The sequence below is a fragment of the Myxocyprinus asiaticus genome, chromosome 11 (assembly GCF_019703515.2).
Source record: "Myxocyprinus asiaticus isolate MX2 ecotype Aquarium Trade chromosome 11, UBuf_Myxa_2, whole genome shotgun sequence".
Lineage (NCBI taxonomy): Eukaryota > Metazoa > Chordata > Actinopteri > Cypriniformes > Catostomidae > Myxocyprinus > Myxocyprinus asiaticus.
The window spans coordinates 37,646,773-37,660,869 of record NC_059354.1 but is presented as its reverse complement, the minus strand read 5'-3'; the positions used below and the strand labels follow the sequence as shown (position 1 = coordinate 37,660,869).

General features: G+C 41.3%; 1 protein-coding gene across 1 annotated transcript in view; it reads right to left on the bottom strand.

The window, feature by feature from the left end:
- The window catches only part of LOC127448473 (low-density lipoprotein receptor-related protein 1B-like), a 508,438-nt gene that overhangs the window by 57,276 nt on the left and 437,065 nt on the right, over positions 1–14,097 (bottom strand). The window contains exons 66-68 of the mRNA XM_051711016.1: positions 4,802–4,918; positions 2,164–2,270; positions 1,249–1,381 (exon numbers count right to left, since the gene is read on the bottom strand). Of these exons, the coding sequence (XP_051566976.1) occupies positions 1,249–1,381; positions 2,164–2,270; positions 4,802–4,918 (357 nt within the window). The remainder of the gene's footprint in view (positions 1–1,248; positions 1,382–2,163; positions 2,271–4,801; positions 4,919–14,097) is intronic.

Below are 14,097 nucleotides of genomic sequence, written 5' to 3'. Positions count from 1 at the left end.
TCCTCCTTGCCCATCCTTTTACCTGTTACAGTGGTGCTGAAACCGGGGAGGGACGAGGGATTCATTGTCGCACAGTCCTCGCTGCTGCCATCAGCCAGGGGAGCAGCCACGGCCGTCTGCCTGGGGACGGAGGGCTCGCTGCCCTCCGCCGAAGAAGGGGAGGAGCAGTTCCATCCGCCAGGGGCCGGAGGACTCACTGCCATCTGCTGGTGGAGGAGCGAGCTGGTGTCCGCCAGAAGGCGGAGGAGCGGTTGAGGACCAGGCGACAGCGCGTCCGGGAGCCAGCGAGCAATTTCTCTCTCTCTCTCTGTGTGTCTCCGCTTGCCCTTTCCCTCTCCCCATGCATCCCCTCATCACTCCCCCAGGTTCACAGGAGGCAGGGTGGACCACCAGCTGATGGAATGGCCGGAAGGGCAGCGTAAGTCAGTCTGGTGGCACCCTGGCCTGAATCGGGCGGGGGAGGAGTGCATGGCCGGCGCTGAATCAGCTGAATAGCGGGAGAGCGAGATAGTGCCCAGCATGCATGGGAACTTCTTCAAAACGGTATGAAAAGCATTCCATATGGCATCTCAAGAAGTTGGTTGAGTGAATGCCCAGTGTGTAGAACTGTAATCTGGGCAAGATGTGGCTACTTCGAAGAAGGTAAAGATAGATGGTTTTGATTTGTTGAGCATTTTATTAGTCACTACATAATCCCATATTCCATTGTTTTATTTCAGTTTTGACGATTTTTTTTTTTTTCTAAAATATGGAAAATAGTGGTAGTTAAAAAAATGCATTTTTCTATTTTAAAAATTGAGATAAAGAGGAGCCGAAGGCGCCAGTTAGAGAGAGAGAGAGAGAGACGTACAAGGCCGCGCAGCATGTGTGTGTTTGTTTGTTTTTTGTTTTATGCTGAGTTTTACATTAAACGTTACGTTGACTGTTCAGACGGTTCCCGCCGCCTCCTTGCCCATCCTTTTACATGTTACAGTAAGCTATATCACTTGACCAGACAATTTGTAAGTGCATTTTTCCACTTATTACACAGCTACTTACCAAAAATCAAATAAAAGGACATGTACTTATTTACTTATGTGAGAAGAAAGAGCCCGCCAGTTAATAAGAGAGATATGAAACTAGCTATGAAGGAAATTGGTTGGTCACTACAGTACACAAAAATATGATTGCAAAATGGTGTAATAAATCAATCAAAATCAAATATTTCAGCGAGCCATGTAATAAATCCATTAAATAAATAAGATATACCTGTTCCGAGGCAATTTCTTTCATCTTCCCCTGTCTTACAGTCTTCCTGGCCATCACACAGCCATTTACGTGAGATGCAGAGATTGTTGTGGCACTGAAACTGATCGTCTGCACAGTGAGTCTCGCAGTCCTTCTGCAAACACGCAAAGTATGTGTGAATTAGTTCAGTGTCGTCTCATATACTACTAGCCAAAAATCTGTTATATGATCTAATGATCTTAAAAACGTTTTAAATGCTTATGTTTAAGACATGTCATTAGTTTAGTAGATAAACAGACAAAATTGTGCCTACATGAATATCTTTACAAAAGTAATATTTTAATAATAATAATAGATATTTTTTAATATATAGGTTGGACCAGATAGAGGAGTAAAAGTAGCCAACAAGTGCCCAGTATGCATAGAAACTTCTTCAAAACTGTATGAAAAGCATCCCATATGGCATCTCAAGAAGTTGGTTGAGTGAATGCCCAGTGTGTAGAACTGTAATCTGGGCAAGATGTGGCTACTTCGAAGAAGCTAAAGATAGATGGTTTTGATTTGTTGAGCATTTTATTAGTCACTACATAATCCCATCTTCCATTGTTTTATTTCAGTTTTGACTACTTTTTTTTTTATTCATTATTATTTATTTGTTTTAATTTTTTTTTAATGGAAAATGGTAGTAGTTAAAAAAAAAATTCATTTTTCTATTTTAAAGGCAATGTTTAAAAATCCGAAAGTCATTTTTTTTTTTTTTTTTTTTGGTTTTATAAATCCATCTCCCTATTTGCTAAAAAATAATAATAAGCATGAAGACAAATGATGTGGGAAGACCAAGATCAAACAGCTTTAAAAATAAATGGCTAAAAGAGAGTGTTTGGGAAGGCAAGACCCCTCTGCCTTCTCCTTGAATGACATGCAGTATTCACTGACCTCGTCTGAATTATCAATGCAGTCATAGTCACCATCACAACGGAAGCGTGCTGAGATACACTCCCCATTGGCACAGGCAAAATCCTTATGATTACAGGTCACTGGCTCTGCAGAGAGGAGAGCAAGACAAAAAGTAAAACAATGGCACAGCTAACCTGACCATGCCTTACGAAACTGCTCGCATTGAAAATGGCGAAGTAGACCTTAGCAGAGGACGGATGAGAGACAGCAGTAGCACATCAAAAGTGCAAAAATGGCCCAGACTTGGACGTGAATTGGCCTTGGACCATCTGTTTGCAAGGTTCTTGCAAGTTTGCCAAGAACTTAAGAGGAGCGATTTGCAGACTAATCAGCAATTAGAATGTCTATAAGGGTTGTTTTCAAAGAGAGTCTGTCAGCTATAATTTACAAGGAGCATTATGTACCAACAAGGTGGTTGGAAAAACATGTTTGAAATTGGCAGTTGATTTAACAACACAATGTTGGAAAAAGGGGTCAATAAAGTGAAACCATCTTGGACATTTTACATTGATGCCATGCAAATGGAAAAACAGCAAGTGTACCCTGCTCAAAAAAAACCAAAACAAAACAAAAAAACAATTCCCACAAAGAAAGCTCAACAATTTAAGTTTATTTTAAAATGTTCAAAAATCTAGCTATGAATTTAAACCTGTTCCCCACTAAAAAACAGCCTTTAACGAGCCTAAACGGTATTGCTGGGCTAAGCTGTTCTGGCTGGCCAGCAGCTTAGCTTGACTTGCAGACCATCTTAAGCCAGTTAAGACCAGCAAACAGGCTTTGGTAGGTTTAAGATGACTTTTGACGCACCGAGTCATGTGACAAAACAATATGGAGCTGATCACAGCAGAGCTTTTCTTTGGGAGAATCGGCAACAAAACTACATCAGGTAAGAAACCTCATTAAGTTTTTACATTGAAACCTATTTGAGCCAAAAGACTAGAGTCTCTTGTTTCATCTGATATGCCAAAGGGCATGCTGTTAAACACAATGACTTTTTACGAGAACTATAGGCCCTTTTGTTTTTTTCTTAAAAAACCTAGATTTACATTATCACATTGACAATCAATGGGTTTATCCAAAAGCTGACAAATGTTGCTTTTAGAGGATTCATATGGTGTTGGGACAAAAATAAGGAGCATTTCGAACTGTTCTGAGACTGGTGCAGACAGACAGCACACTGGAGGTTAAGTCATTCAATAAATAAGGAGCAAGGGTGCATCCTATATCTTTCTAATCAGCTCCTAAAATCCGACCTAAAGTTCAGTTTCAGACTGCAGATGATGTTTGCATCACTCAACATGGTTGGCAGACATGGGACAATGGTAATCAGTACATCGATTCAGAATTTATAATGCTAAATGGTTGGCAGTGATTGGACGATGCTGTCGGTTAAGGGAGATTTCACACTGTCAATGTAGTACGAATCAGATGAAAAATTGGTAAAATGAAAGCTGTTTTGCAAACCGGGAAGTGGACTGTAGTACCAAACTGTACAAAAAGACTACTGTACCTGAAAAAGGTGGTCTGAGCTGGGTTGAAAAGGAACTTTGGCATGGTTCGCATGAGTGAGAACGCAACCTGTATTCGGGTCCGCACTTGCTCAGGATGTAAAATAACTAGCGCCTGTGTTTTTGCCGATCTAAGCATGATGACATCTTAAGTTGCACAAACACACACATTTGTAACACGAGTGGCAGGGGAACATTATGGGACATAGAAGAGGTGAGGTGCCTTTTAGATACGTGCATGAGTGAGTGTGCAATGTAAGCAGAGCTGCAAATTCATTGCTTGTGTAACGCTTGAGCAGGACCGGTTACAGTGGTGCCGTGACCCATATGGGAGTGAGAATTAGGAGGGTGAGTTTAACGGGAGTCATCTGGTACGTGATAGCTGTGTGGTATGTGTAAACCTCACTCCCTTGGCCTCAAGAGGTGCACTAGTGACTGTGCCTAGAGGCTGTAGCCTTTAGCCTAATCGTTAGGGCACCCGCCTCCCATGCTGGCTCACACCGGTTTGAATCCCGCTCGGAGCAGGTCGAGCAGGACCAGTTACACATGCAATCAGCTGTCCCCCCAAAAAGACTGTTTGTGAGCGGCAGATAGTTACCTTCTCCTGGACATTTACATCTTCTGAATTACAGCATACAATGCAAAGAGGCGCAATTATTGTTCACTCTGGTGCGCATAATTGCACCAAATTAATTAAATTAATCTAGGGCACTCGAATATTGTATTCTCTATTATGAGCATGTATGTAATGATACAAGTTGAAGACGGAAAAGCAGCGGGGTTCAACAGAATCATAAGTCAGTCTGAAACCAGACAATTGCACTCAGATTCAGACCACAGCAAATGTGCCCAATATGAAAACAACCAAAAGGCTTTAATATACTCTGCAGGAAAAAAAAAAAAAAAATTGGCATAAAACATACTTAAATTGTTGATCATTCCTTGTGGGAACATGGACAAAGATCAGAAATGAACAGACAAATGGTAAACACAGACAGAAAGAAAACTTCAAACAGTCTGTGAAAGTTTCTTGACAGTTAAGACAATTTAGTACAAACATAAGTCTGGAAAAAAGCTTTATTGTGCTCAAAGAGATGAGAGAAACTCACTGCAATACTCCTCATCGGAGTTGTCTCCACAGTCATTCTGGCTGTCACACCTCCAGTGGTCCGGGATGCAATTGTTATTCTTGCAGCAAAATTCATGAGGTCCGCAGGTCTTTTCATCTTTTTCATCAGACACAAACAAACACACAGAATAAAAGGGCTTCAAAAGAGCATGAATATTAATGCAGTGCAAGCGCATTTCGACACTTAATCATCATTTTCTCAGGGTTCCCGGGCGCATATCTGACACTAAGTTCAAAACATGCCTGCACTCAGGGGCCTGGGTAGCTCAGTGGTAAAATACGCTGGCTACCACCCCTGGAGTTCGCTAGTTCGCTAGTTCGAATCCCAGGGCGTGCTGAATGACTCCAGCCAGGTCTCCTAAGCAACCAAATTAGCCCGGTTGCTAGGGAGGGTAGAGTCACATGGGATAACCTCCTCGTGGTCGCTATAATGTGGTTTGTTCTCGGTGGGGCGCATGGTGAATTGAGCGTGTTTGCCGCGGTGGATGGCGTGAATCCTCCACATGCGCTATGTCTCCGTGGCAACGCACGACACAACAAGCCACGTGATAAGATGCGTGGGTTGACTGTCTCAGACGCGGAGGCAACTGGGATTCGTCCTCCGCCACCCGGACTGAGGCGAATCACTATTCGACCACGAGGCCTTAGAGCGCATTGGGAATTGGGCATTCCAAATTGGGAGAAAAGGGGAAACCCCCCCCCCCCCAAAAAAAAAAAAAAAAAAAACATGCCTGCACTCAAGAGGCCAAAGCACCATAAGATGAGATACCTGACTATGCTGCCGATAGCTTCCATCCTCAATAACCTGAACATTTGATACTTCACATCAAACAGTTTGTCACCTGGGCAATATCATCTGAAATGAACATTTCTGAAGGAGTTTATTTTAACATTTTCCAGAGTACTTCTAGTGTTTATATTAAACAGTATAAGCTAGAGCCTAGATAAATTCTTAATGAACAGAAAGGAAGACCAGGTTAACCAACTGCTCCCGAGGTCATTTTTAGTGGATGTATAAAGCCAGTTCCCCTTAAATTAGCACATGTATTCTAACAGAGTAACCACAGGTGAAGTATGGAGATGTTCCACTATATTTCACAACTGGAAAGTGCCCAAATACTTGTCTAAACTTATAACAATATATCTTTTGTTTTATAATTTAAAAACCTTATGAACTTAAATGTTTTATTTTGTGTGCTGACAAATGTGCCAAATAAATTTTATGGGCCATTGTATGTCATGAATAACTATAGTACATCACAGTGCATCACAATATGTATCACAACTGAGACTATGCCAAACGTGGTTCATATGGATCGCTCCAATTCTGTCCAGTATGGTGCCTCAAAGAAATATCTCTGAGTATGGCCAGTTTCAGAGTACAGTAGGAAATTATATGAATGCACATTTAAAAAATAAAATAAATAAATAAAAATAAATAACATACGAACAAACAAACAAAAGTATCAAGTATCTAATGCATTGATTCAATTTAGTAAGAAAAATTTACTCAATATTTCAGCACAGCACTAGATCAGATCAAAACATTTGGCCCAGTAGACATTTATTTACACAATATAAGGGTAAGTGAAGTGATCTGGAAATACTTGCCTGATTTCATTACTGTGAAAAAAAAAAAAACGTTTCCTAGAATATCTCCCTTGACAGATTCTTCTTTAAATATCATCTAATGGGTTGCAGGCATGTTGCCTTGTAATATAATGGGTAAAAGCTTCTAAAGGAACAAAAAAGAGATACTGTTAACTAAGAAAAAACATGGCTTATTTTTATTTATTTTTGACAATATGGGAGGTGTTTCTTGGTTACGGTAAAAAAATATTCTTTCACAAACACTAATGGACATCAAAACACAGAATCCGCTGCATATGGCACATTGTTTTCCACAAACATCTAAGATAAAACATGTGAACTGAAACTACTTTCTTAGTTTTCCAATCTAATAAATATGCAATTTTCTACCTTTTATGTTATGTTTATAATTCCATATATTACCAAATGTGAACCGGTTAGTATCAATAAAGCCAGCCTTTTATGGTAATTGAACATTTCACATCAATTGCCTAGATAAAGATCAACATTTACTTGCAGACTGATGCAGATAAAATGTGTCACATCTAGAAATCAATGGAGTCAGCCAAGGAGCCTGACACACCTCAATTACAGATTACGGAGTCCACTATAGCACTGATGTGTCACTCATTTGGGAGATATTTTTTGGGTTATAGATAATCCATAATAAATATTGGAAAATCAGATATGTTCAGCCAAGGCAATCAAAGCAATTTTCTAATTTTCCAACAGAATGTATAATTTTTTTTTTTTAATAGTCAGCTTATTGATTCGTCTTTTGTCGATATAGGAAAGTCAGGTTCATCATCCCTGGTGGGATGTGTCACAGTGTTATATAAAATGAATGGTGGAGATTATATTTAAAAAAAAACATCCACTGAGAGGCCATATCCAATGGTAAATAAATATTTTTTTACAATTTATGTAAGAGTAAAAAAATATAAATATGAAATGACAGGGACAACCTTTCACCATGTAGATCAGATAATAGTATCCCAAATATATAGATATTTAATACATATTTTAAGAGACAGACCTCAATATTTGTCAAAGAACTCTTTTGAAAAATTGTTAACATGGATCATAACACAATAGCCCTGTAAAAAAAAAAAAAAAGAAAACAAGTGAGCTCCATAAGTTAACAGTATTTTAAGGCATCATCACACTCCTGATGTAAAGGCTGTTTCAAAAGGATATAAGGTAAGATATGTTTTGAGATACTTTCTTTTGGCCTAATTCAATGGAAGTATTGCATGTATCCTTTACAAAGCATGTGCTCCTAATGCAAAGGCTGTTTCAAAACAACAATCTGACACCCTCCCTAATCAGGTTATGACAACCAAGCATCCCACTTGTTTCATCAACAATAATATAATATATATAAAAAGAAAAGTTTGGTAACACTTTCTATGAAGCCCATAGACAAATATTTTATGACTTATCACTGAAGGACCTTTGGTGCTAATACTGGATATATCACTCTTGTTTTTGAACACATGTCTGATGTATGTGATGTTGAACACTCATGGTGTTTGTTAGTTGAAAACAGTTCACAGGGACAACAGAACTGATCTATATCAGAAAATCAAACTGTTACACCCCTTATTTTTAAAATAATAACTGAAAGGGATAGTTCACCCAAAAATGAAAATTCTCTCATTTCCTCAACATCATGCCATCCCAGATGTGCATGACTTTCTTTCTTCTGCAGAACACAAATTAAGATTTTTAGAAGAATATCTCAGGTCTGTCGGTCCATACAGTGCTAGTGAATGTTGGTTAGAACTTTGAAGCTCCAAAAAACACATAAAGGCAGCAACCCACATCTCAGAATAGGATTCTGAGATTATATTTTTCTCACCACAATTCTACAGAACGGTTATCTGAGTTACCGTAGACTTTGTCAATTCAAACCAGACTGGCAATTCTCTTTTGACCTCTCTCATCAACAAGGCATTTCTGTCCAAAGAACTGCCACTCACTGGATGTTTTTTGTTTTTGACACCATTCGGAGTTAATTCTAGAGACTGTTGTGCGTGAAAATCCCAGGAGATCAGCAGTTACAGAAATACTCAAACCAGCCCATCTGGCACCAATAATCATCCATGCAATTAACTTATCAGCCAATCGTGTGGCAGCAGTGCTCATATCAACCATCAGAATGGGGAAAAAAATTTCATCTGTGGCATGATTGATCATGATCACTATTTGAAAAAAGCCATTTTTGATCAAATCTAGACAGGCCCCATTTCCAGCAGCCATCATATATATATACACACTATATTGCCAAAAGTATTCGCTCATCTGCCTTTAGACGCATATGAACTTAAGTGACATCCCATTCTTAATCCATAGGGTTTAATATGACGTCGGCCCACCCTTTGCAGCTATAACAGCTTCAACTCTTCTGGGAAGTGCATTTATGGGAATTTTTGACCATTCTTCCAGAAGCGCATTTGTGAGGTCAGACACTGATGTTGGACGAGATGGCCTGGCTCGCAGTCTTCGCTCTAATTCATCCCAAAGGTGCTCTATCAGGTTGAGGTCAGGACTCTGTGCAGGCCAGTCAAGTTCTTCCACACCAAACTTGCTCATCCATGTCTTTATGGACCTTGCTTTGTGCACTGGTGCGCAGTCATGTTGGAACAGGAAGGGGCCATTCCCAAACTGTTCCCACAAAGTTGGGAGCATGGAATTGTCCAAAATCTCTTGGTATGCTGAAGCATTCAGAGTTCCTTTCACTGGAACTAAGGGGCCAAGCCCAGCTCCTGAAAAACAACCCCACACCATAATCCCCCCTCCACCAAACTTCACAGTTGGCACAATGCAGTCAGACAAGTACCATTCTCCTGGCAACCGCCAAACCCAGACTCGTCCATCAGATTGCCAGATGGAGAAGCGTGATTCGTCACTCCAGAGAACACGTCTCAACTGCTCTAGAGTTCAGTGGCGGCATGCTTTACACCACTGCATCCGACGCTTTGCATTGCACTTGGTGATGTATGGCTTGGATGCAGCTGCTCGGCCATGGAAACCCATTCCATGAAGCTCTCTACGCACTGTTCTTGAGCTAATCTGAAGGCCACATGAACTTTGGATGTCTGTAGCGACTGACTCCGCAGAAAGTTGGCGACCTCTGCGCACTATGCGCCTCAGCATCCGCCGACCCCGCTCTGTCATTTTACGTGGCCTGCCACTTCGTGGCTGAGTTGCTGTCATTCCCAATCACTTCCACTTATGTTATGTATGTTATAATACCACTGACAGTTGACTGTGGAATATTTATTAGCGAGGAAATTTCACGACTGGACTTGTTGCACAGGTGGCATCCTATCACAGTACCATGCTGGAATTCACTGAGCTCCTGAGAGCGGCCCATTCTTTCACAAATGTTTGTAGAAGCAGTCTGCATGCCTAGGTGCTTCATTTTATACACCTGTGGCCATGGAAGTGATTGGAACACCTGAATTCAATTATTTGGATGGGTGAGCGAATACTTTTGGCAATATAGTGTATATATAGATTTTCATGCAAAGGGAGCGGGTCGCTTTTGCCGGGAAAATTCAAAGGATGTGACGTTTATACGCGCTACCGAGAGCCTTGCCTCAGACACTAATAGCTTCTCTTCTGCTATTCAACAGTGACAACAAACTGCAACACTAGGTAACGCTATCTTAGAGATGGAATCAAGCAAACCAGCATCCCAGCACAACACCGACTCCTACACAAAGTCTGAGTAAGCCAAAAAAATATTTATCTACTGAATCCCGTCTGGCCAAGCGGGAACGTGATCGTGGTTGAGTGAAAACTAGAGTGAACATCGGCAGGGCATTTGATTCCTGGAGGGATCTTCGTTCGGTTTTGGGGATCAAAACCGACCCTGAATTGGCATTCTTCTTATTGGACAGGTAAGCTTACATAACTGCAAAGCATGTGAAATATAGTGCCATAAGGATTGATCTGTGTAATTTTAGCTAAACTCAATAACTCATGAAATGAATGCTAGACAATGTTCAATATAATTCAAAAAGACAAATTCATTAGTGTAACGTAACTTGGTTATACAGAAAATATATACAGTTGTGCTCAAAAGTTTGCATACCCTGCAGAAATTGTGAAATTTTGGCATTTATTTTGAAAATATGACTGATCATGCAAATAATTAAGGATATGATTATTGTCTTTTATTAAGGATAGTGATCATATGAAGCCATTTATTATCACATAGTTGCTTGGCTCCTTTTTAAATCATAATGATAACAGAAATCACCCAAATGGCCCTGATCAAAAGTTTACATACCCTTGAATGTTTGGCCTTGTTACAGACACACAAGGTGACACACACACAGGTTTAAATGGCAATTAAAGGTAAATTTCCCACACCTGTGGCTTTTTAAATTGCAATTAGTGTCTGTGTATAAATAGTCAATGAGTTTGTTAGCTCTCACGTGGATGCACTGAGCAGGCTAGATACTGAGCCATGGGGAGCAGAAAAGAACTGTCAAAAGACCTGCATAACAAGGTAATGGAACTTTATAATGATGGAAAAGGATATAAAAAGATATCCAAGCCTTGAAAATACCAGTCAGTACTGTTCAATCACTTATTAAGAAGTGGAAAATTCAGGGATCTCTTGATACCAAGCCAAGGTCAGGTAGACCAAGAAAGATTTCAGCCACAACTGCCAGAAGAATTGTTCGGGATACAAAGAAAAACCCACATGTAACCTCAGGAGAAATACAGGCTGCTCTGGAAAAAGACGGTGTGGTTGTTTCAAGGAGCACAATATGACGATAGTTAAACAAAAATGAGCTGCATGGTCAAGTTGCCAAAAATAAGCCTTTACTGTGCCAATGCCACAAAAAAGCCCGGTTACAATATGCCCGACAACACCTTGACACGCCTCACAGCTTCTGGCACACTGTAATTTGGAGTGATGAGACCAAAATAGAGCTTTATGGTCATAACCATAAGTGCTATGTTTGGAGAGGGGTCAACAAGGCCTTTAGTAAAAAGAATACCATCCCCACTGTGAAGCATGGTGGTGGCTCACTGATGTTTTGGGGGTGTGTGCGCTCTAAAGGCACAGGAAATCTTGTGAAAATTGATGGTAAGATGAATGCAGCATGTTATCAGAAAATACTGCCAGACAATTTGCATTCTTCTGCACGAAACCTGCGCATGGGATGCTCTTGGACTTTCCAGCATGATAATGACCCTAAGCACAAGGCCAAGTTGACCCTCCAGTGGTTACAGCAGAAAAAGATGAAGGTTCTGGAGTGGCCATCACAGTCTCCTGACCTTAATATCATCGAGCCACTCTGGGGAGATCTCAAACGTGCGGTTCATGCAAGACGACCAAAGACTTTGCATGACCTGGAGGCATTTTGCCAACACGAATGGGCAGCTATACCTCCTGCAAGAATTTGGGGCCTCATAGACAACTATTACAAAAGACTGCACGCTGTCATTGATGCTAAAGGGGGCAATACACAATATTAAGAACTAAGGGTATGCAGACTTTTGAACAGGGGTCATTTCATTTTTTTCTTTGTTGCCATGTTTTGTTTTATGATTGTGCCATTCTGTTATAACCTACAGTTGAATATGAATCCCATAAGAAATAAAAGAAATGTGTTTTGCCTGCTCACTCATGTTTTCTTTAAAAATGGAACATATATTACCAATTCTCCAAGGGTATGCAAACTTTTGAGCACAACTGTACGATCTATTATTATAAAACAATGGTGCATAGACATATCAAAATGACAGTTGTGATGAAATCACATCAATACTGAATTGTGTCAACATATTTATAATGTACAGTCTATTTTATAAACAGCTACTGTCATCATCCACCAAATTTAGTTAACAGCTATTGATAAAGCTGGCTAGCTAGCTAATGCCGACATAGGCTATTGTATAAATGCAGTCAATGTATCATGCAAAGAAAAGTGAGTACTTCAAACTACAGTCTCGCATAGCAGACCTATATCCGTACTTTGTTTTAGCCCTGTTCCACCACTGGAGAGTCAAATATGAGAAGCTGAAAAACAAGTTTTCAGCTAACAACCCTGCATCAGTGTGGAGTGGCATGAAACAACTCACAAATTACAGGACTCCTACCCCAACCCTGTGGTGGACCAACAACTGGCTGACGACCTGAATGTGTTCTACTGCAGAGCTGAAAGTCCCAATCTCACACCCCACACCCACTCTGACCTTCACTTCACACAGACACCAACACCTCCTGCAACCCCCCTCCTCCCCCCTCCTGCTACTCAAACTGCACTTAAGATCTGTGAAGATGATGTGAGCTGGGTCTTTCGGAAACAAAAGACGAGGAAAGCTTCAGGCCCAGATGGCGTCTCACCAGCGTGTCTTCGATCCTGTGCCAACAAGCTGGCCCCCATCTTCACACAGATCTTCAATAGATCACTGAAGCAGTGTGAAGTCCCATGCTGCATCAAATGCTCAATCATTATTCCTGTCCCAAAGAAACCAAAAATCACAGGACTTAATGACTACAGACCTGTCGCCCTGACATCTGTGGTCATGAAATCATTTGAGAGACTGGTGTTGGCCCACCTGAAGAACATCACTGGACCCTTTCTAGATCCCCTTCAATTTGCTTATCGAGCAAACAGATCTGTGGATGATGCAGTCAACATGGGATTGCATCATGTCCTGCAACATCTGGACAGACCAGGGACATATGCAAGGATCCTTTTTGTGGACTTCAGTTCGGCTTTCAATACCATCCTCCCAGCTATACTCCAGAATAAATTACACCAACTCTCTGTTCCCATGTCTATCTGTCAGTGGATTACCAGCTTTCTGACGGACAGGCAGCAGATTGTGAGACAGGGGAAACTCACTTCCAGCACCTGTACAATCAGCACTGGTGGCCCCAGGGATGTGTGCTCTCCCCACTACTCTTCTCCCTCTACACCAATGACTGCATTGCCAAGGGCCCCTCTGTCAAGCTCCTGACGTTTTCAGACAACACCACTGTCATCGGCCTCATCCAAGATGACGATGAGTCTGCATACAGAAGGGAGGTTGAACAGTTGGCTGTCTGGTGCAGTCAAAACAACCTTGAGCTGAACACGCTCAAAACGGTGGAGATGATTGTGGACTTTAGGAGGAACACCCCAACACTGACCCCCCTCACCATTCTAAACAGCACTGTGGCAGCAGTGGAGTCATTCTGGTTCCTGGGCACTACCATCTCACAGGACCTGAAGTGGGAGACACACATTGACTCTATTGAGAAAAAGGACCAGCAGAGGTTGTACTTCCTTCACCAGCTGAGGAAGCTCAACCTGCCACAGGCGCTGCTGATACAGTTCTACTCAGCAGTCATTGAGTCTGTCCTCTGCACTTCAATAACTGTCTGGTTTGGTTCAGCTACGAAATCAGACATCAGAAGACTACAAAGGACAGTTCGCTGAGAGGGTTATTGGTTGCCCCCTGCCCCCCTTCAAGAACTATACACTTCCAGAGTGAGGAAAAAGGCTGGAAAAATCACTCTGGACCCCACTCACCCTGCCCATTACCTTTTTGAACTGTTGCCTTCTGGCCGACGCTTCAGAGCTCTGAGCCCCAGAACCATCAGGCACTGGAACAGTTTTTTCCCTCAGGCTAACCATCTCATGAACAGTTAAATTGCCCCATTGAGCAATA